Genomic DNA, 24,767 nt, shown 5'->3' with positions numbered 1-24,767 from the left:
TAGAGTGTTTTCTGTTCATCTCTCTAAATCACTGGCTAAGCGAATAATCTCTTTTCCCTCTTAAATCAATTCTTAACCCTTTGGGATACAGGGATTACTTTGACAATCTAGTAAAGTCTATGGACCCTTTCTCAGAATAAGGCTTAAATTCATAAAATAAAATACATAAGATTACAAGAGAAAGCAATTACATTGGGAATACAATTTTCAATTTTTTTGTTAAAGTTTGCAGAATTCACGTTAAGAACTTGCAAGAATGGACTCAAGGATATCAATAAATATCGTGCCTGTGCAGTATCATATCTTACAGCTTATTCATGAAACAAACTATAGAGCAAAATAAGGCTATTGAACAATTGGTCACTTTGGGAAGTGGGGGTTCGGGTGGGCAGGAAGAAAGAAAACACAGAGGCTTTCTTCCTGCTCAATGCTCTGTAACTGAAGGTTCTGGCCAGCACTCTGGGATGTGGCTATCTGGCTCAGGTGAAGGAGCCCTAGAGACCCCAAGGGGAGCCATGTCCTCAAGGCTCGACAAGCAGGGTACTTGCTGGAATAGTCCCAAGACGCTCCCATGAGTCGCCACTCCTGTCGGCGGCAGGCCTTGCTCCCCCAGGACGGTGGCCAGAAAGTTGATGTACCTCATTGCTAGTCGCAGGGTTTCATTCTTGCTCAGCTTTTTATCTGGGGGGTGAGTGGGGATGAGCTTCCTCAGCCTGGCAAAGGCATTGTTGACATTTTGCTGCCTCCACCTCTCCCTGGTGTTTGTGAGGATCTTCCTGGCCATCTTTGACTCCCTGGGGTAGGAAGAAAAAAAAAGACCAGGAGAACCAAGCAGGAGATCTGGCAGCTCTTCTGAGGTCTTGTAGGGAAGTTGTGCCATCCCCCAATCCACCTGAAATGATTGTATTCATTGCTGTTCCAAAGAGGACCAGCTTCTAGGCAGACCCTCAATACCCAGTTTTTCCAAGAGCTCCCAATGCTGAATGGATACCTTTCTACCTGTACAACTTCATTTTAATCAATTTGAATTCATTTGCCCCCTAAAACTTGCTCCTTCCGCTAATAGCCATATTTCCCTTAATGGTACCACCATCCTTTTAGTCATTCAGGCTCTAACCTTGAAATTTTCTTGACTCTTTCATCTCTCCACACACACATCCAGTCCATCTCCAAGACCTGTTTCAGCAGTATCATTTGAATCTCTTCCCTACTTACAACACCCACTGCCAAATATCTAATTCCAACCTTCATCTTTTACCAACTAAACTCTGGCAACAGTCTACTAAAGGGTCTTTCTGATGGTAGCTCCCCATTGCCTAGCTGTTGACAGAAAGCATACGTCATTAAGGTTGGGTTTTTTTTCTAGACATTTATTTATTTATTTTTGCTAAAACAACTAACCTAACAGAGAGGGATTATGATTTGTAATGTAGAAAGAGAAAGATACTAATGAGATTGTGGATTTTTTTTGAAATGTCAAGAATAAAAAGAAGAATGGTGATTAAAAGATTTCAAAGAGTAGGGTCATACTATCCTTTGTGCATGTATCTGAAGTCTCTTCTACTAAATAGAGGGAGGCAGATGCTCACCAAAGCACCGTTATATTCATCTTTCTCTTCCTCTGTTTTAATCTATAGCAATCCTTCCATAGTTAAAGATAGGACATTTCAAGGTATAACTTTTTCTTGGCAAGGCATTGGGCATAAAAGAAGATTCAAGAATAAGCATTTGGTAGTCCAATCAGGGATGGATTTTTTCAAATCAGGAAACATTTAATAATTTTCTATAAATGTTATCCTCTTCTTTTTTTTTTAGGTTTTTTTTGTAAGGCAAATGGGGTTAAGTGGCTTGCCCAAGGCCACACAGTTAGGTAATTAATTAAGTGTCTGAGACCGGATTTGAACCCAGGTACTCCTGACTCCAGGGCCAGTGCTTTATCCACTATGCCACCTAGCCGCCCAATGTTATCCTCTTCTTTCCCACCCCCAATCCCCTTTTCAGGGATAAGTATAAATACTTGATCAGTAATATCTAGACTGTGGTAATTCTAGGTACTACTATATGATCTTTTCATCAGAATAAACTATTATATTCAAAAATTAATCATAATTCCAAAAGACTCATGATGAAACATACTATTAACCTCCAGATAGTGAGTTGACAGACTGAGAGTACATATTAAAGCATATTTTCTTTCCATTTTTCCTTTTTTTTTTCTGGACATGGCTAATGAGAAAATCTGTTTTCCCTCAATACATATTTGTAACAGTTTTGTTTTTCTTGTTTTCTCAATGGGTAAGGGAGGGAGAGAAGGGAAAAAAAGATTTGAAACTGAAAATAAAATTAAATGGAAAAATTAATTTTAAAATATAATTTAAAAGAATACCTGCTATAGAAGCTTCTGCAGAGTTCACAGGGATCATATGGCTTTGTGTTAACACTGATGGTCTGATGTGATTACAATCACATGGCTGTGAGAATCAGTAATTTGGTTTTTATGGATTTTGGGTTTTTTTAATATTATTAGTTTTCCAATTATATACAATAGTAGTTTCTATAACTTCATTAAGGTTTTGAATTTTACAATTTCCCCCTTCCCCTCCTCCTCAGAAGGCAGTCTGATAATCTTTACATTGTTTCCATGATATACATTGATCAAAATTGAATGTGTTGAGAGAGAAATCATATCCTTGAGGAGAAAATGAAATATTAGAGATAATAAAATTATGTTGTACATAAGACACTTTAAAAAAATTGAAGGTAATAAACTTCGGTCTTTGCTTAAACTCCACAGTTCTTTCCTTGGATACAGGTGGTATTCTCCATTGAGGGTACTCTAAAATTTTCCTTATTATTGCATTGATGGAATGAACAAGTCCATTAAGGTTGATCATCACCCCACTGTTGCTGTTAGGGTGTACAATGTTCTTTTGGTTCTGCTCATCTCGCTCAACATCAATTCACGTCTTTCCAGATGCAATCTGATTTCATAATTTTGTCATCTTTCTTACCTTTCCTAATCATGTGTATTAAATGTAGGAGACATATTTTTATTTTTAACTATTCTTATCACTTAATTTCTCGATACCTCAGACAACTCTAATATATAGTAGAGAAGAGTGGTAGTAGTGGAAAGAATTCTTACAAAGGCAGTACTTCTATTATGATGATGTTACAGGTCCAATCCTCTCTTCCACACTCCCCCTAAAAACTCCTTTGGGACAAGGATTGTAAACTACTACTTTGCATGTGCAGACACTGAAGTCCAGAGAAGAAAATTAAGTGTCTTGCCCAAGATCACAGAATAATTCAGTGACAACTTGAATTCATGTAGTCTCTTTCTTAAATTGATGGACTATCCATTACACTAAATCATTTCTCATAACTCCAGTACTCCATTTGGATATCCTGGTTTTAGCATGCACAGTAAACTTTTCTATAATTTCCCCCTCTTTTAAATTTAATTCTTTAAGGCACAGATATGTGAGACCAAGTCATCCAAGCTAAGTGAAGGGTTATAAATAAACTCATTAGCTGTGCATTATTACCCTAACTTTACTGTGATCTTCCCCTGTGAATTAGAGTAGGCCATTTAATCTCTTATGATCAATTTTCCTACCCAAAGAGTATAGCCTGAGGGTGGTCTGGTCCTTCCATAGTGAAGAAGACTAGATCTCAGAAATAAGAGGCATTTGGGGATCTTCATTGGGGCAGAATGGATGAGTGGGAGTTATATACTTTCTTTTATTCCGAATAAGGCAGATTCATCTACATCTTGGGGCTCCTCAAAGGGGGCTGTTGTTTGGTAATCATTCAATAATTTAAGGAATTTTTTAAAAGGCTGAGATTTCCAAAATGTGTTCCAGGGAATTAGGATAAGCCTCAAAGTGTTGCCAAGTGTTCTATGAGCCAGTGAGTTGTACGAATCCTATATAATAATGTTGTTTTTGGTCATTTTCAGCTATGTGTGACTCTTTGTGTCCTCATTTGGAATTTTCATGATAAAGATATTGAAGTGATTTGATATTTTCTTCTCTAGCTGATTTTACAGATGAGGTAACTGAGGTAGTCAAGGATAAATGACTTGCCCAGGATCAGCCAGTAAAGTATCTGAGGCTGGATTTGAACTCAGGAAGATGGATCTTCCTAACTCTGGGTCTAGTGCTTTATTTATTAAGCCACAAAGCTATCTAATAACAATAATAGCATATATTATTATATCTAAAATTTATTTCCATTTACAATTCACAACTTGCTTTTTCATCCATTATCTCATCTCTCAACAATCTGAGGTAAGTATTAAATATTATTACCCCCATTTACAGATAAGGAAACTAAGATTTTGAGAGTTTAAGTGACTAAACTATTTAAGATTTAAAATATAATTGTTTGGATAAGCAAGCAGCTGTATTACTCAAGGTCACACAGCTAGTAAGTGACCAAGCTGGGATCTGAACTCAAGTCTTCTGCTTCTAAGCTCAATGTTCTTTCTACTGTGATGCAGACGCATAATAAGACAATTACTATAACTTGTTTGTGATAGGAATTCTTCATCATCCCCCATACAGGGAAATGAGAACCTAAGGCAATTACCCAGAAAATTGAGCCTAAATCAAAACTGATTGCCTTTCCTATGAGAATAAATGCTTTTTAGTTCTCTTTGAGCTAATGGATGAAAACAGTTCTTGGGAACATCTCTTTATGCTCTCTGGACTTCAAAACAACCTAAGAACTGATGAGCTGGGCAAGGGAGTGAGAACTATTTAAATCAGCTGTAACAGTCATAGAGTTCAAATTCATTTCATTTATCTGGAGTGGAAGGGACTGCTCCACGGAAAATCTTCTCAAATCCAGCTCCTTGCCAATATAACCTTTTCAATGTGTTTTGAACAAAAAATGTCAAACATTTCCCCATCTAAGCCTTCATATTGAACACTTACTTAAGGTAAATCCAACTTTAGTACAATATAACTAAAGCATGGGGGACGGCTAGGTGGCACAGTGGATAGAGCACCGGCCCTGGAGTCAGGAGTACCTGAGTTCAAATCTGGCCTCAGACACTTAATAATTACTTAACTTAATAATTACTTAGCCATGTGGCCTTGGGCAAGCCACTTAACTTCATTGCCTTGCAAAAACTAAAAAAAAAAAACAAAAAAAACTGAAGCATGAATTCATGATGTTTGTCCTTCATTCTTTTTTTTGGGGGGGGGGGGTTTGCAAAGCAAATGGGGTTAAGTGGCTTGCCCAAGGCCACATGGCTAGGTAATTATTAAGTGTCTGAGGCTAGGTAATTATTAAGTGTCTGAGACCGAATTTGAACCCAGGTACTCCTGACTCCAGGGCCGGTGCTTTATCCACTGCGCCACCTAGCCACCCCTGTCCTTCATTCTTAAAGAAGACCAAAATAACAGGGAAGTGGTACCTTGACATGCAAGTGAATTGGATTTAAATGAGGGGTGCCGTACAAAGTCACCAGCCTCACTTTCTCCCCCAGAGCTATCTGAATCCAGTCAAGATATGGTTCAAGGCAACTGGAGATAGCACTGGATAATAATATATATATATATATATTTGTAGCAGCTTTTTTCTGATGGCAAAGAATTGGAAATTGAAGGAATACCTATCAATTGGGAAATGACTGAGCAAATTAGAGTATGTCATAGTAATGGATTTTTTTGTTGCTGGATTTTTGTTGGTTTTGTTTTGTCAAGAACATAGGGTTAAGTGATTTACCCAGTATCACATTAGTAAATGCCAAGTGTTCAAGGCCAAATTTGAACTCTGGTCCTCTAACTTCAGAGCCAATGCTCCATCCTCTGAGTCACCTAACTGCCCTTGACTGGATAGCATGTTGAACTTGGAGTCAAGAAGACACGAGTGCAAATGTAGCTCCAGACACTAGTTTAATCCCATTGGCCTCAATTTCCCCATCTAAAAATGTAGATAATGATAGCACCCTCAGGATTATTGTGAGGATCAAATGAAATAATCATTTAAAGCACCTTGCAAACCTTAAAACACTTATATAAATAAATGCTAGCTATTAAATGAATATAAATTCATAGCGAAAATGTGTATTTAAAAACCAGCTGAACTATTAGGTAATTCAGCCAGACAAGTTTAGGAGAAAAGGTTCAGTATCCATACGTCATGTCTACTTTCCCCATCTAGGGAAAACCCAGTCTATCAGGGCCATTTATTATTTAGTCCAAGAATTTTCAGAGCATGATCCAGTGAACAATCTCTGATGAGTCCTGGGGCTTCTCCAAATGTTCTGTGTGGGGGTTCCTGTGGCATTCCTAGGTCACCTATCCTTTTCAATATGGCCAACATAAATGATAAGAGAGGCAGCATGACATACCACTTAGAAATCTGGCCTCAGAGTCTGGTAGATTTGGATTCAAGTCCCATTCCTAACTTCTTCTGGCTGGAAGAGTCAAGGCAAGTGATGGTACGTTGAGCAACTCTGCAGAAAAGGTGCCAACTTGCATTAGGAGAGCGAGTTTCCTCATCCAAGCATTTCTTATAAAAATGAAATCACAGGCCCAGACCTATCCCTATCTCTATGTACAGACTACAGATTCAGAGAAAGTCAATAAGTCAATAAAATCTATGCTAAATATTCCATAGTTGTCTAGAAATCAGGTAATCATATTGAGGTCTTTAGGTGTCTCAATCTCATAATATGATTTAGTAGAGAGAGTTACCAGTGAAATCACAGGATTAAAAAAAAATTAAGTCCTAGACTTTGAGTGGGAAAGACCTGAGTTCAAATCCTTCCTCAGACAATTACTAACTGTGACCCTAGACCAGTCTCTTGGTCTCAGAGAATTCTAGGATTCCAGGCTCTAATACTACTAATAGATGATTTCCATCTTTGTTGGTGAAGTTACTTATGCTGATGAAGTCCCAGATCCTCTAAGTATTCCATATATCTTTATTATAAATTTAATAACAATATCAATTAAAAAAGTTAAGGTGCCTATTTTTTTGTTTATGACAGTGAAAGAAATGATTTTTAATAACCACTATCTTGAGGAGATTTATAGGCTCCCCCCTTTTCTAACTTCCTCATTTTAAAAAGTTTCCTTTTCTTAAAAGACATCTTACTCAAAATCCACCCAACTTTAATTTAATGTAAGGTGGGGAAACCTTTTGAGTTCTTCTCAGGCTTGGTAGAATTTACATTCTTTGGATTGATAGCCTAAGCTATGAAGGGTCTGATGCAGAGAGACTTTCCCCATCCAAGAGATACTCAGCCCTTCATTCTAATATAGCCCACCGCCAATCTTGTTAACCAATTAGATCTGTTTGCTGTTTGCTGGAAGGGTATATAAAATGCCAACATTGTCATTGGTCTAAGAGAGCCAGTCAAATGGCCATCTTTTTATTAATAACTTGCTGGCCTTATTAATAAAATGATTAAATTATACATAAACTATGTAGTGGTCTAAGAGACAGGAAGCCTGGGGTTGAGTTCTGCTTCTCCCTCTAACTATGTGGCCTTGGGTAGCTTGACTTTCCTGAGCCTCAACTGTATAGTAGCTGTTGACTAAATTATCTCTGCTCTAATTCCAAGACTCTAAAACTCAAATGGAACCATGATTTCAAAAATATGAGTTCTGGTCCTAGTGATGCAGAGTGCCATCCATAGGCTTACCAAAGGAATGTATATAACCCTCTGAGCCTTCTTCCAGTTATCTTGTCATTGTTCATTTGAAGATCTGAATCCCAGCTCTGCTACCTACTATCTAATTGAATTGGACATAGGGCTGAGTCTGTTTTTTCATCTGTAAAATTAGGAGTAGGAACTAGGTGGTCTCTGAGGGTCCTTCCAGTTCAAAATTCATGATACTAAAGTCCTTTCCTGCACCAGTCTTTTATGACTTCATCTTCATGCAAAGAACAGAAAGACAATTATACTGAGCAGATCTGGGGTTTGTATGCATCTGAAAAGTCTTTCATAGTTAAGTGAAAGAACTGAGGGAGAAACTAGTGGTTCAGTTTAAGCAGGGCTTACTACTCTGAGCTTAGTGATACCAAGCAGTTTAGGAAATGGAGTGTATACTTCAGCTAAGGGGTTTGAGTGGAGGAAGGAAAGGAAACATTCATTATTCATACTGTTTTGTCATTCCTTAAGTGTGGAACAGAAAGAAAATAGGATAGTTGTTGTATGTGAAGATTCTTTTTCTATTATTTTTAATTTTCTTTTAATGGGAATGTATATTGTGGTATTTGTCCATATATAAAGGTGAGACAAATTTTAAATTATATATGTGTCTGTAAATGTATATACTGGTAGGGAAACATCAATATACACATTTCCACAAAAACTCAACTAAAAATAACAAGAAAAAGTACTCAAGTTGATTAAATGTTTGTTGAATTAATTAAAATAATTTTTCATTCTTTTAAAAACAATATGTTTAGTGCATACTATATATAGTAAATTTAATAACCTGATTCCTTTAAGATTTGTCATGACTATCAAATTCTTTTGTAGTAGAAGAGAAATATTTATATTAGGCAGTATTAGGCATATTACCTTGTACTATTATATATACATATATATATAATAAATATTACAGATACATAAATGTAAATAAGATTAAGTTCTCCCTCCTGCCCTAACTCAGTTGAAAACATGACAGAATAATGAGGTGTTAACATATTAACAAGGTAACTCCCAGTGATCCTTTTACAGAGAGGTATATAGGTCCCTGAAGAGGATTAAAAGGAGTAACTACACTGGACTAGTGAGAATTAGACACACTTTTGCAGTGTTTTAAATATCTAGGAGCTGCTCAGTATAACAAGAGAATATGGATTCAAAGGAGTTTTAAGAAAAACACCCACACCAAGCAAGCAATTTGTGTCTTCTCACACCACTCCACAACCTTCCCCATCATCACTGATGATAGAATCTAGTACTTCTAGAAGTTCAATAATTCATCAATTCCAAAGAGTCTGAGTCACAATTTTGAAGTAATAAAGAGACAAATTCCAGATAGTCCTGACTATGAAAAGCAGTTGGTCAAGCAAGAAGACAGCTTGACAATTGAAAGACAAGCTATGGGGAAGGAGCAAACTGTTCAAAGACCTGAGCAACTTTCCCAACATGTTTTTTGCTTAAAAGATGAAGAAGCAAAATACTTGTAGAATTCACAACTTAAGTTATGAGTCACTCTGCCACTTTTACTATCATTATACTCTGAGTCTGAACTCACTCTTCTTATGACTATTATGTGTATTTGTGGGAGAATGAGTCCCAAAATTCTGTGAGGAATGTTTTGTAGCTAGTTTTTTAACAATGCCATTTCAGTATATGCCTTTGCTAAGTGGTAGATTGTTAATGAGAAGCACATAGTGAGGGCTCACAAACTATAATTTTAGCAGTAAGTCTCCACAGGGTTATCCCTAGAACCTGAGATAGCAGTTATACATGTGGAATCCAAATTGTGAGTGTGTGTTTTAGTTGGAGGACTATTGAAAAAGAGGTGCTACATATAATACATGTTATATTAGGGATGTTCATTTATTTGTCTATATTTACTTATTTTCTTAATGTATAAAATAACTAAATTTTTTATTTTAAAAAAATTCATAAAAATCATCACAAAGACCCTGTATGTATTATTAACTCCAGTTTATAAGGAAATTGATGTTCATAGAGGTTAAATGACTTGCCAAGGTTGGAAAACTAATAGGTAGGCTGTCTATCCAAATCCAGGTATTAATATGAGCAATAGATTTCCTTCAAGTCTTTTGTTTTCTTGCAAAAACAGTTAGGTCAATCTCTTTTGATTAACTGGGTACTCCTGTACAGGCTGATGTCTTTCACAGTTTCATCACTCAGTGAAAACATCACAATGTCTTCTATAAAAAGAACTCTGTTGATAACAAAGAATTTGCTTTAAATTTGAACATTTTTAAGGACTCTATCAATGTCACTGATGAACACATATCTCCCTGTTCTATAGCATATTTGAATAGAAAGTGAGAAATACTAAAAAAAACATAATTAGATGGATCATCCCCAAAACATTGATTTAATTGTCCAGCAATCAACGAATATATGTGTGTGTGTGTGTGTGTGTGTGTGTGTGTACTTTTGAAGGAATTGAACCATATCTATATGAACATTCTTCCTCTAAATAGAACCAGATGACAATCAATGTTTATCAATCAATTCTTATTGATTGCTTTATATAAAGAACTGGTAAACTAGGTAAAAGACATAAAGACAATAAAAGGGTAGAAAATAAAGTAAAGGGTAGAAAAAGGGTAGAAAAATTCATTAAGTATCCAAAAGAAGGGGCAGCTAGGTGGCGTAGTGGATAAAGCACTGGCCTTGGAGTCAGGAGTACCTGGTTCAAATCCGATCTCAGACATTTAATAATTACCTAGCTGTGTGGCCTTGGGCAAGCCACTTAACCCCATTTGCCTTGCAAAAACCTAAAAAAAAAAAGTATCCAAAAGAAAAAAAATCATTTAATGGCTCATTTGATAATTTCACCTAACAGTGTCCATGATGAGCATACATTATAATTGTATGAAGAAAATTATAATAGATATGGCAACATCTATTTTAGCAGATAAAGAAGTAGATTTCTTTGAAAAACTAGACAAGGGGGTGGCTAGGTGGCACAGTGGATAAAGCACCCGCCCTAGAGTCAGGAGTAGCTGGGTTCAAATCCAGTCTCAGACACTTAATAATTACCTAGCTCTGTGGCCTTGGGCAAACCACTTAACCCCATTTGCCTTGCAAAAAAATCTAAAAAACCAAACAGACAAGATCTTCCAAATCTGGTAGAGTGATAGACTCTCAGAGTAGGATCAGAGTCCATGTAGTTTAAGCCATACCTAAATAAGAATTCTTCTACACAAGAATTGTAAAGTACAGTCTACAGGCCAAATCCGACCTACCCCTTTTTTGTGTAGCCTATGATCTAAGTATTGTTTTGATGGTTGAAAATGATGGTTTTTTGTTTTTGAAATAAAATGTAATTAGATTCAGAAATGTAAAAACCATTCTTAATTAGAGTTAGGAGGATTGGATTTTGGCTGAGGCTATCATTTGCTGTTTCTGGCCTACAGCAAACCTGATGAGTGATCATACAATTTGTGTTTTTTGTAATAAAATGTAATATGTACCATTATTTGTAATATATGTAATAAAAGTTATGCAATACCTTATTAAGAAATTTTTCTAACATTATATTTACATTTTCCTATTTGCAATTTCTAATCATTGACCCCAGGATCATAAATCTAGAAATAGAAGAAACATTAAAAGTCATTTGACCCAAACCTCCCAGAACACTGAGGCCAATGGAAATGAGCTGACTCATCTAAAGTCACACAGCTCATATTAGGGTTAAGATATAAACTCTTATTTTCTAATTACAGAGGCAGAATTCTTTTCATTGTAGCAAATCTTATCACTCTTCCACAGGATCACTTTTAGAATACTTGAAAACCACTATCATGTTCCCTGTTGAGTCTTTTCTTCTCCAAATCAAGTATTTCTAGATCTTTCAAGCGATGCTCATTTGCGATGATCTCAAGGCTCTTTTGACATCTTGGTTGTTCTTTTCTGTATTCTCCCTGGGTTATCAATGACCTTCATAAAATCCTTCATTCAAATTAAGCATGTTGCTCCATACATGGTATGACCAGTCCTCCTTGGTCCTGGTCACAATAATTCTTAATGTAGCCCAAGATCATATAACTTACACTTTGATCCTTAGTGATCTCAACATGAAGACCAAAAGCATATTTTGGTTCAGTATGAAGAGATAAAAGAAGATGGGAGTCAAACATATCTATCAATACTTTTAAAATATTTTTCAGATAATAGCAGAATCACACATGGCCTCTAATTTCTCACTTTCTATTGTGCCATAAGGGAAAATAGAAATGGTACTAAAGAAGATAGAGACTAGAAGAACAACAGAGCCAATCCAAATACACCTGGGGGGGAAAATTTGTGCTGGAAACAGTATATATTTTTAAAGAATTGAAAAATACAAATGCAACATATCTGAAAGTTGGGGACAAAGTCAGATGATTAGTTTAAAAAAAGAAAGGTAATTGAAAACAGCAATAACCAGTCAACTCTATCCATACTTTCTTGTTTCTATGAATTATCTGAAAATGATTAACATGTACATGAAGTGTATCTTTGATGAAAATATGAGAATGTAACAGGAAAACATATAATCAATTTTCTATATATTAGAGCACATTATTAAAGTCATACAGATGACTAAAAGATGTAGAAAATTCAAGATCCCAAAGTATTTATTAAATATTATTGACTAAAAAATAGCATTTGACTCAAAAGAACAAAACTATGTTCCTTCAACAAGGTCTTGTGTATTATTATTACAGATGATTTCTTGATGAGTTCAGCTTCAGAAACAACTTGTTCAGTGAACTTCTGGTTATCAGTACCAACTGAAGTATAAGACAAAGAAACATACATGGGCCTTGTGGAAGTGGGTTTATATAAAATGGCAAGATGATACTGCTTGTAAATAGCATCCTCCTGATTGCTTCAAGATGATCTTAATGAGACTGAAAACTACTTTAAAGAGTTTGATAGGAAATCCTCATGGAAAATATTAAGTGAATTAAAAAATACCTATTAAGCCAGACTATGTATGATATGAGGAAGAAAGACAGAGAAAGGGCAAGAGGAAGGAAGGAATGAAGGGAGGGAGGTAGGGAAAGAGAGATGAAGGCAGGAAGACAGGAAGAAATGAAAGAAGGAAGAAGAAAGGAAGGAAGGAAGAGAGGGAGGGAGGGAGGAAAAGAGAAAGGAAAGGGAGGAAGGAAGGATGGGGCCATTGAGGCAAATCAAGGTTAGATGACTTTCCTAGGTAGCTATGTTGAGGTGAATAGAGCATCAAGTCTAGAGTCAGGAAAACTTGACTTGAATTCAATTTCAGAATCTCAATATCCGAATGACCTTAAGCAAGTCATTTAACTGCCTGTATCAGTTTCCTCAACTAGAGGTGATAATACTACCTACTTCCCAGGATTGTTGTGAGGATGAAATAAGCTATTTGTAAAGTGCCAGTATTTGGCAAATAGCAGGCTCTTAACAAATATTTTTCCTTTGTCACACAACTAGTAAGAGTCAGGACAGAAATCAAATTTCTTTTTAAGCATCACATTTAAGGAAAGTCTAAGAATCTGGAAAAAGGGCAGAGGAGGACAATCAGAATGCTGTTATACTAGGATCAGCCCAGAGTAAAACATATAGGAGGAAGCAGCAGAGAATAGGGATGGTATAGGGATGGTATTCAAGACTCCTGTGTTGAGGAAAGATTAACTTACTTTGCTAGCCCCTAGAGATCAGAATAAGGAACAATGGGTTGCAGTTATAAAGAAGACACTTTTGCCTCAAATAAGAACTGATTTCCTTTTGAGGGAAAACCTTGATCAGGGAACTCCCAGAATACTTAGGGCTCTCTCCATAGGGATTAGAGATTTGGGGTTATCTGGAAATCAACCCCTTATTTTTGGGTGAAAAAATGAACAATCCTGGGTAAAAATTCATCTTATTTCCTAGAAAAATAGGGTGCCTAAAATGTTTAACTGGGAAAGAGAGTAAAATGGGAGAATTTGAGAAACTTCCTAATAATAGGAGCCATCCAAAAGTAGTCAGTTGCATTTTAATGATTAAGAAACTGTGGCTTGGAGAAACTACCTCGGTTAGTAGTGAGTTTGACAATGGGTGACTACTTGGGATTTCTAGTGAGAGAGGGTCTTCTTCCCACAAGAGTGCGATGACTTCCAGTTATTGTATCTTACTGCTTCATTTAAAGAAGATTTAAAACAAGAACTAGCTGTGAGATTTTGTGATTCTTAGAAACAGTCAACTTCCCTATAGATAATAAATATCACCCTGATTCCCTCTTCCCAACCCCTGCATGGCTCATTAGCCAATAAATCAGCTCAATTCACCCAAAGTCACCCCACACTAACGAGCCAAGCCCACAGGGTACTGAAGGATCATGTCAACCCAGGCAGAAAAGTGGACTGCCTGGAATCTATTAGCCCTGATACTTCCTCAAGCTTTCCCTCCCCACTCTCCCCTTGGAGAGAAAAGAAGGTTAAATAAGCAGACCAAATGCAGATCAAGACCCTATTATACAAAAGATTAAGAAATGCTGTGAGCAGATGAAGACCTCTCTCAATAGTAGGAGCTCTGCAATCTCTGCTTAAAGCTATTCAGACTACTGGCAGAAGGGAGGCCTCAGACATAATTCACCGTTTCTCACCCCTCCCTCCCCTCCACACACAAAAAACAAGGCTCACTTTGGACATTTGGACATTCCAAAGCAAATGGCTATTGGAGCAGCAATAATATTCTGGGACTGTTAGCAGATAAGGAGACAAGCTTAAATCTACTCCACACTTGTGGGATGTAGGGTTTTCTTAATTGGTATTTTAGCATCTGGTGATGCCCAGTTTCCCATGAGAGCTCAATGTTGTATTAATATTTTAATAATAATGATCATATTTATATGTCAATTTATTTATATTATACTTATATTGATTTTGAATGTTTTATTTCACTGAAATTTCTGTTAATTTTAGAGCAACTCCTTTACAATTTTATACTATCTTGTTTGCAATACTTTCAATTATTCAGAATTGAAACAAAAAAAATCCTTTAGCTTAAAATAATTTTAAAAACTAAGTAGGTTAAAAGATTGTTATTAAATAATAAATACTTTCCTTCCAACAAGTCTGTGAATTAGGTAGTATTCAGTATAATTATCATTCCAAATTTACAAATCAGGAAAATGAGGTTCAGAAAGGTGAAAGTCTATTCAATAAACCTCTATTAAGTGCTAATTATATTAGAACACTCTCATAAGTGTTTGCCCCTACCAGAAATTGCTTTGATTTACTTTGTAAATTTAAAATTTTACTTGTTTGGGAAACTGAAGTTCTTCCATGGTTCAGTACTTTTTATTTTCTTCAAAGACAAAAACAAATTGGGAATTTCTCTAGCACCTGACCCACTGCCCACAGTTGCTGCTTTTAAAGATGTGTGTTGAATTGAATAATTAAACATGTGGATGATAGATTTGGAGAGTCAAAAACAAAAATGAATTAGTCTTGACTGCCAAGAAGTTGACCTGTCCATGGTACTATTACCAAGAAGAATTAAGAGTCAGAACTTGAACTGATGTCTCTTGCTTCCCTATCCAATGGTAGCTCCCTTATACTCACTTCAGTCTCAGTTAAAGAAGAGTTACAACAAGAGCCTATAAGAAGTAGTTCCTATTAACTATGGATATAAGCTGATTATAATGATGTAACAGATAATGTCTATTTCTCTGTTTGGCAGAGTGACAAATTCACAGCTGGCTTGCAAATTTTACATTATCTGGCTTGTTATTGTTTTTAACAAATGAATTACAAGTCACTTTTGGAGACTTAGGTATCATAGAGATCAAAGACTTGAAACAAGAAGGAATCTAGTCCTGCTCTCTATTTTACAAAAAAAGATCAAATGAATTGTCTAAGATTACATATAGGTAATAAGTGGCAGAAATGAGATCTGAAGTTAGATCTTCTGACTTCAAAACCAGTACTAATTCCATTGTGCTATAAAGTCCATTAATATTTTCATCAATATTTATAAATATTATATTTGCATAAAAAATTTAGAACTTTGGCCCGAAAAATACAAGGTTCATCACTTTTTCCGATATACACAATTATTTTAGGCTATTTTCATGCTAGATGAACATAGAAAATATTAGTGATATAAAAAAACTGATCTCTGTAATCTGTGATAACCCAACTTTTCTAGACATATTATTTTATATCATCTGACATTATATTATGTCATATTATGCTATATTCAACTAAACTATATTTTACCATATTTTCATATTATGTCTCTTTCCACTCCCCCTTTTGTGTGTTGTCTTCCTCCATTAAAATGAAAGTTCTTTGAGAGAAGGGACTATCTTTTGTTTGTATTTATATATACACACATAATACAATAAAAGCTTAATAAATGCCTTTCTTTCATTATATTACATGATTGTTATATTAGTTTATGTTATATATAAATATATGGTAATCATATTATATTATATTCATTATATATTATATTATATTATATCATATCATATCATATTATATTATATTACATTACATTATATTACATTATGTATTATTGTATTATATTATATTATATTACATTACATGCTATTCTATTCCATTACATGCATGTCATTTTATATGTGGTGACATGTGTGTCATGTGTATTTCATGGATTGTGTAATACTACACAAATTATTGCCCCTCAACCTCAAGACCACTAGGTTTTTGCATCTGAAATCTATATGTGTTTCTCCCCTTATTAGAATGTGAGCTCCTTGAGAGTAGGGCTTATCTTACTTTTTTGTTCCCTTCACCACTTATCACAGTACTTTCCATAGAATTTTTTTTTGCAAGGCAATGGGGTCAGATGGCTTGCCCAAGGCCACATAGCTAGGTAATTATTAAGTGTCTGAGGCCGGATTTGAACTCAGGTATTCCTGACTCCAGGGCTGATTCTCTATCCACTGTGCCACCTAGCTGCTCCCCATAGAATTTAATCAAAATTTTCATTCATTCATTATTCCTCTGTACCTTAGCCAAATTAGTATAGTATGGTCTCTACAAATGCCCTCTGTGATCTCCTACTTTGTTCCCTTTGAACTAGAATACCTTCCCTCCCCCTAACCCTATCCTACAGAAAGCTTCCTGCCTTCCCTTCCTCCACCTAGCAATGACATTCTCTCTAAAACCCCATATAACAGGTTTCAATTTCTCTAATGAACCAGAGGAAACAAGCACAGGATTTAGGTTGAAATCCTAGCTTTGCCACCAAATAATAATAACTTATATTGACAAAGAGTTTTGAAGGCAGCAAGGCAAATTTATTTCCATCCATTCTCTCATTTGAGCTTGACAGTCAGGTTAAGGAGTCAGCATTATTATCCCCATTTTATGAGATATAGAGATATTTAATGACTCGTCCAAGACCACATAACAAGGAAATGTCAGAAATAAATTTTGAACCAAAGTCCTACTGACCCTACATCCAGTGGCCCATGAACATCTCAGCAATTATTGTCTATGTGGCCATAGGCAAATGACTGAACCTCTGTTTCTTCATCTGTAAAATGACTGAATTAAGGAGCAGCTAGGTGACACAGTAGATAGACCACTAGCCCTGGAGGCAGGAGAACCTGAATTCAAATCCATCCTGGGCAAGTCACTTCACCTCATTGCCTTGCCTAAAAATTTTTTTTAAAAAGATTGAATTAGATCAGAATTATCAAATATATGAAGCCTGATGTAGATTGGGAAATTAGAAACAAAATAAAATTTTAAAAACAGAATATAGATTATGTCAGTAAGTGGTTTTCTAAATCAGAATGTAGTCCCATTTTTATTTGAGAAATATATATTCTACATAAGATTTCTTCTAGCTCTAAATCTAAGATACTAATGTTCATTATTATTCATTCAACATGCATTTATTAAATACCTAAGATGTGCTAGACATTGGAAATACAACGGCAAAATAGAAACTTGCATATATAAATATAATGTCATCTCAGTTTTGCCTCCCACAGAACCCAGGGCAGTGCTCTACATTTGGATATTTGTTGTTTCATGTGCGTAGGAAGCAGGTTGGCACAATACTATATTCAGAGTTAAGAAGATCTGAGTTCAAACTCTGTAAATAAATGATATATAGAGAACTGAGATCTGCTTTGGTTGAGACATTAACCACAATTGATGAAATCTTAATGGTCCTTAAAATATGTATGGTGAGTTTCAAATATGAGACTGGTTTAAGTTCATAAAATGTAATGTCAGAAAACCACTCCCTGTTTCTTTCCCCTGGACCTCTGTTTAACATTTAGTAACAGGCTGTTACTTGATAATCGGAGGGCTGGGGCTGGAAAGTTAATTATATTTAATCTTCCCCAAGTTAAAGGCAATTGTTTAACTTCTTCACTAAGTCAGCTACAACTGTAGAAGCCTTGTCTAAATCACAATGGGGAGACAAGATGAGCCTATATGAGCTTATTTTCTGAGAAGCCAACTTTGAGAAGCCCAGAGACAGATACAGGAAGAGAAGAGAAAACGAGGTTTGTAAAAATTCCTTTTGGTCCTTAGTGGAATGCTTAGTGAGTGATCAGGTCCATATACTAATGAAGGAGTCAGAAGCTGCCTACTGATTTCTGTTTTCCTAAATGAAGTTAGGAATTTAACCGGCTAAAAATGATCAGAAGGAAGAGAGCTAAAGCACATGGATTAAGATAAAACTATGCTTAGCTTCTCCAGAATTTGTCTATCTTAATTTTGACTTCCAGAGGCTCCTGTGTAATGCGTGGAAAGAAAACTGAATTTGAAGTCAGTCATAAGACCTGAGCAAGAATCCCAGCTTGTCATTCACTACCTGTGTGACCTTGGGGCAAATTATTTACCATCTTGAGACCTCAGTTGCCCTCTCTGTAGAATTTGAAAGATGGACTAGATGAGCTCTAGACTTGAGACTAAAATTCTTTGCTGCCTTGAAAAGATTTGCATCTATGTGTTTAGCAACTGATGAACAAGGTAAAAAAATTCCTTGATTTAATAAATTTATAGATGGTCAGAGCTTAAAGAACTTTTTTTTGGTTTTTGCAAGGCAAAGGGGTTAAGTTAGGTAAGTGTCTCAGGTTGTGTTTAAATTCAGGTCCTCCTGACTCCAGGATTGGTGCTCTATCCACTGCCCACCTAGCTGCCCACAAAGGACTTTCCTTGAAGATCAGAGAAGGTATTTACTTGTGGTCATGCAGCTAATTAGTGACTTCCAACTCAGTGTTCAATGACAGCCTTCTCATTTAAAAGTTAGGCACATAGAATTAATTTCTCTCAAAGCATTCTGTTCATGCAGAACTCCCTGTATAGAAACTGTCTCCCCCAGCACAGACTGGCAATAGTGTTTTTAGGGATTCCTAACCTTCTTTGTGCCAGAGATCTCTTTGGTAGTCCATCTCAGAATAGTATTCTTAAATGATGGAAGAAAATGCTAAGATTCAGCTAGCAGTTAGGAAACATAAAGATGCAATTCTTTCCCCATTCAAGTTCATCAATGCCCTGAAATCTAGCCACAGAGCCATGGAGGAATATCAAGAGCCAAGGCTCAAAATTTCTTTCTTGGGGTGGCTAGGTGGTACAGTGGATAGAGCACTGGCCCTGGAGTCAGGAGTACCTGAGTTCAAATCCAGCCTCAGACACTTAATAATTGCCTAGCTGTGTGGCTTTGGGCAAGCCACTTAACCCCATTGCCTTGCAAAATAAGTAAATAAATTTTTTTAAAAATTTCTTGCTTAACAGAGTTGCCTGGGTGTCACCTGGGTTTGGTGAATTTACAAAGGTCACACAGCTGGTCCAGGCAGGACTTGAAATCAGGTTTTCCTCCCTCCAAGTTTCTATACCTACCACTGGTGCTTCCCATGTCAGTGATAAACTATAACAACAACAACAACAATAATAATAATAATAACTGACATTTATTTGGTATTTTAAGATTTCCTCACAAGTGAGCAAGGCAATTCAAAGATTTATATTCCCTTTTTGCAGATAAGAAAACTGAAGCTTTGTTATAGATGTGAAGTGGCATTCCCAGTCACACAACAAATATGTTTTGGAGTTTGGATCTGAACCTAGTTCTAACTGTGAATCCAGTTCATAAATATAAAGTAAGAAAGCAAATATTCCTATCAAAACAAAACCCCAGGAGTGGCACGTCCAGGCTCGACTTTTGTTCTCTTAGTACAAGGAAGCCAATGATATTTGATACAAAGCATTGGTAGCGGTGCTTTCTATTCTACTCTTCCGTCTCCTAGTCACGCAGTTAACTTAAAAAGCTGCCAAGCATCTTCTTACAGATGTCTATCATTTTTTAAAACTTTTTTAAAAACAAGAAATGAGAAAAACATGGAGAGTAGAGATTTACTGATTTATTCTGTATCTCAGGCAAATGGTTCTTTCATTCCTAGCCCAGAATGTAACTTTGGGTTGGGATTTATTAGATTCATACATCTGCATGCTCCCTACAGGCAGGGCAAGACTGTCCTTGGATGACAAGGCTCTGAAAGCTGGAATTCTCTACAGGGAAAGCAGAACGAACCTCTCTAGGTTGAAGAGTGATTGAAGAGGAAGCAAGATGGGAAGAAAAAAAAGGAGTGGGAGCTGATCTTGAAATGCACTTGTGCCTGACCTGTCCCTTTCGGCTTATTACCTCTGTTTACCTTTGTTTGATAGTTCACTTAGCTGCTCTTAGGACAGCTGCAGGCTGCAGTATGAATATGGATCTCTGGCACACTGCAAGATAGCTCTTTGTTAAAGTTTAATATCTGCTTTTAACAGATTCCTTTAGGGAAGTACCAGCTGCCATTATATCTAATTGCTTAATTTCATTTCTGAAATCAAACGGCAAGTTTAGTTAGGAGGACAAAAAGTATTCCCCACTGGCCCATAGGCACCACATGGGGATGTCATTGGCATAAAATATGAGAACTTCAAATGCATTTTTTTATGAGAGTGAGATGAATTTGTACCATCCCCACAAAACTGCCTACAAATTATAGACTCCAAGCATATGCACATTCACAATCTCTCTTAATCAAAGTCAGCCCCAGGAACTAAACATCCTTTTCCTACCCCCATCAGCCATTCCACCAAAAAGACAATGTAGTTTTTAAAATATGGACAAAGGTGACCCCCACTATTAATTCTTACTTAGCCCTAGTCATCACCAGTAAGCCTGTCTGAGCACTACGTTGGTTTAAGCTTTTTATTAATTTTGAAATTTTAGAAAATTGAACCCACAGGTAAAAATCCACCTTGAATTGAGATCAAGTAGATTTGAGTACTAATAACATCACTGATGAATAATATTAGTGATAATGATCTTAAGAATAAAAACACATTTCATTATCTAATAATGATAGTATTTTTATAGTTTAAAGTTTGCTTTATATGTTATTTCAATTGATTTTATTTGAACATTTCTGAAAGATAGGAAAGTTAGGGCTGAGAAAAATCCTTCTCTCATAAGGATCCTCACAAAGAAAAAGTCATTTCATAAACTTGGAATAAAAGTTAACTGCAGGGTTGGAAGATGCTATTGGATATTCCCACCTGCCCTCTGAATGAGGTCTTCTCTAGGCAGTCTCGGGAAAACAGAGTGGTCCTGCCTTTCTTCTCCAACCTTCTTTGCCCCCTCTCTCCCCACCTAGTCCCCAGAAACAAAAGTTTCTCCCTTCCCTCTTCCCTGTGGTACCTTGAAAAGTCCTTACCACTTACTTTCCCAACACAGGTAACTGCTGGGAAATCGGAGGCAGCTGCTGCGTTTCCCAACAGAGCAGGAGGGTCTTCTCTCCTTTCTCTGCACTCCCTCGGCCTGGCCACTTGGGCTGCTGTAGCTGCACCCAGCCACTCCTGGCTGCCTCATTTATAGGATTCGGACTCCTTTGTCTGACGCGTGTCTCCACTAGTCCCTGGCAATCCAGGCAACTTGCTTTGCATCTCCCTGGAGATTCCAGGCTTCTAGCATCCCTGTTCATTCTCTCCATCTCCCCCCTCCACCCACCCCTTCACTGCCTTTGCTGTGGAGTTGTACACTCTCTCTGTCTATATTTCTGTCTCTATCTGTCTGCCTCTATCTCTGTCTCTTATTCTCTATTTCTGTCTCTGTTTCTGTCTCTGTTCCTGTCTCTCTCAGTCTCTCTATCTGTCTGTTCCTCTTTCTCTCTGTCTCTATTTCTTTGTGTCTATCTCTCTCTCTCTCTCTCTCTCTCTCTCTCTCTCTCTCTCTCTCTCTCTCTCTGTCTCTCTTTCAGATATAGAAGTTACACATTAGGTTGAAAAAGCCATTGGGGAAACCCTTGGCACTGGGGAACAGAACTAGATATCCCTATTCATAGATCAGAAAGCTCTGTGTGTGCAAAAAGAACACAAGGAAGATAGGAATGTGTTCATTGTTCTAATGGTGTCAAGGCCTTTGGGATTCATCTCCTCCTGCTGCCTTCACTTTCATCATATTCTGATTTCAGGGTGACAGACTTCCTGAGAGATGAAGGAACCTAATTCTGTGGAACAATGAGATCATTGTTCATTCTTCCTCTCATTATTTTTTCTTTTTGTGTCAGTTTTCTTGACTGACTCCCAAACTTTCTCATCCTCTAAAATAACATTAAAGATCTGTAACTGGATCTTCTATCCCTTGATTTTTCCTCTCTCTCTCTCTCTCTCTCTCTCTCTCTCTCTCTCTCTCTCTCTCTCTCTCTCTCTCTCTCTCTCTCTCAAATTTATCCATTTATCCTCATTTATCACTTTTATTCAGATGATTCTCAAATCTTCATCTTCATCCCTGCCATTCTCTAAGGCCCTAACCTTAAGGTTATCTTCAATTGGAAGTTCTGCCAGCACCTCAGTCAGTATGCCAAAAAATGAACTAAATACCTGTTCCCCCCAAACGTGATTCCCTCCCTAAATCCACTACTTCTATTCATGATACAACAATCCTCCCTTATGTCAAAGTTCTCTTGAAGTTTTCCCTCTATCTCTCTCCTGTCATTTGATTCCATTTCATATTATTTCTACTTGTCCCCATCCTTTCGACTCACCTCCATAGTTTGGGCCTTAATCACCTTATATCACAATTATTATAAAGGCCTCCTAAGTGGCCCTCTCTTCCTCACTCTTGTCCTTCACAGTGCTCACATATGTGCCTCTCAGAGCATATTACTCTTTGCTTTGAGGTCCATCCTACTGCCTTTTGATCCTGGTATTCAAAGCCCTCCACAATATGACTTAATTCTTTTTTTTAAGGTTTTGTATTTGGGGGTTTTTTTGCAAGGCAATGGGGTTAAGTGACTTGCCCAAGGCTACACAGCTAGGTAATTATTAAGTGTCTGAGGTCATATTTGAACTCAGGTACTCCTGACTCCAAGGCCAGTGCTCTATCCACCGAGTCACCTAGCCGCCTCATTTGACTTAATTCTTAAAAATAGCTAGCATTTATTCAATGTTAGGTTTACAAAGCACTTTATGTACATTATCTCATTTCATCCACAAAACAACCCTAGGAAATAGATGTTATTTTCCCCTTTTAGCATATGAGAAAACTGTGAGGTTAAGTGACTTGCTCAAAATCATAAAGTTAATAAGTGACTGAGACTGGATTTGAACTCAGTTCTCCTTGCCTCCAGTATCCACTCTATCCACTGGGACATTCAGCTAACTGCCACAAATTTATCTTCATCCTCATGTTTCAACCAAATTAACAGTCTCATTCACCACTGAATTCAAAGACAAAATAAGATGACTCCTACCTTCAAGGAACTTACATTTATCTCATTCTTCATGAATCACTCTATATACTTCTGAGTAGTCATATAGTATAAGAATTTTAGAGCTTGAAGAGACCTCAACAGTCAAATGTTTCAACTCGCACCAAGTGACAAAGCCAGAATTTTACCTTAAATAAGTTATATTAGCTAGATTTTCATCAGTTGACATTACTCATGATAAAACTGCCTCTTTCATCTATTCCACCACTTAGCATTTGGATAAGAGAGTTGCTCAATAAGGATTTTCTCAGTTTAGGCCCCCATGTTTTATTTTCTATACTAGGCTTCCAGAATAGCTCCTCCTCCTAAATTAATCTTTCTTCTCATTCTAATTTGAGTTGACAAACATATCCTGGAGCCAGTGGATAATAGACATCTTTTCTGGTCTCTGCAATGGAATCTAGTTCCTTCATCAGTTCAGGGTGATTAGACATAACACTTGTTTGAGTCCTTCTGCATGTAGGGGAGCTCCAATAGAGCACATAACAGTTATTACAAATTGGGTTGAAATTGCATCTTTGTTCTAATCTCTCTGACCATACACACACATTACCCCTGCTTCTAGTCAGTATAGTAAGTTTATGAATAACCAGTATAAAGCAACAACAGCAAGAAGTAAGATTGCAAAGTGCCTTATAGACTGTTTAGAAGAGAAACTTCTGGAACCAGTTGTAGCATAGAAATCTAGTACTAGCTGAAACATGGAAAGGATTATCTTCTCTGCTCTCTCTTTTTAGACTTATCTACCCCCTCACCCACCCCTGGCCTCTTCTTTCCTAAAACATGGCTATTAGGTAAACACATAGATTCTAGAGGCCAGCTAGCACTTGCAAAGATCCAAGTTTAAACCACAGGATCCTGGGTGAGGGAATAATTGGCTAAATCAATGCTATTACAGCCCTCCATCCATTACTCTCAAGGTCCTGGAAGAGTGACAAGATGTGATACATGATAATTGCCTCCCTTTGAGCTAATCCTGTGGCTCCCTCACTAGAACTGATGTTGTAGATGAAATCAGCAAAGCCTGGCTAAGGGTAGAATCAGCTAAGTACATATTGAATCTAAGGTTCCCTGCTTGGATAATCACTGTTATTTCCCATTGGTTAAGTACCAACTGTGAGCCAGGGAGGCCGCAGAACATAGAATCACAGTCTTAGAATTAGAGTCAACGGTTGAATGGGACTCCGCTCTATGACATACCCAACAAGTAGGCATGCCATCCTCTGCTTGAAGCTCTCCAGTGATGAAGACAATCCTATTCCTGCTTTTGGTCAGTTCTGTTAGGAATTTTTTCTTTCTCTCCAACCTACCTCACCTCTCTGCAAT

At 36.9% G+C, this 24,767-nt stretch overlaps 1 protein-coding gene across 1 annotated transcript; it reads right to left on the bottom strand.

Annotated features, from left to right (window-relative positions):
* Positions 1 to 132: 132 nt before the first annotated feature.
* Positions 133 to 21,489, bottom strand: TAL2 (TAL bHLH transcription factor 2). Its single transcript, XM_074196023.1, has 2 exons — positions 21,387 to 21,489; positions 133 to 794 (listed from the first exon to the last, which is right to left on the bottom strand). The coding sequence occupies exon 2, from the start codon at positions 782 to 784 to the stop codon at positions 425 to 427; it is 360 nt and encodes a 119-aa protein (XP_074052124.1). The 5' UTR covers positions 785 to 794; positions 21,387 to 21,489; the 3' UTR covers positions 133 to 424.
* Positions 21,490 to 24,767: the final 3,278 nt, after the last annotated feature.

This window comes from Macrotis lagotis, chromosome 8 (genome assembly GCF_037893015.1).
Source record: "Macrotis lagotis isolate mMagLag1 chromosome 8, bilby.v1.9.chrom.fasta, whole genome shotgun sequence".
NCBI lineage: Eukaryota > Metazoa > Chordata > Mammalia > Peramelemorphia > Peramelidae > Macrotis > Macrotis lagotis.
This window is presented reverse-complemented; position numbering and strand designations above follow the sequence as displayed.

What these genes read in the sequence shown, in the direction of transcription:
- TAL2 (XM_074196023.1), bottom strand. Translation starts at nt 784, where the DNA reads ATGGCCAGGAAGATCCTCACAAACACCAGGGAGAGGTGGAGGCAGCAA.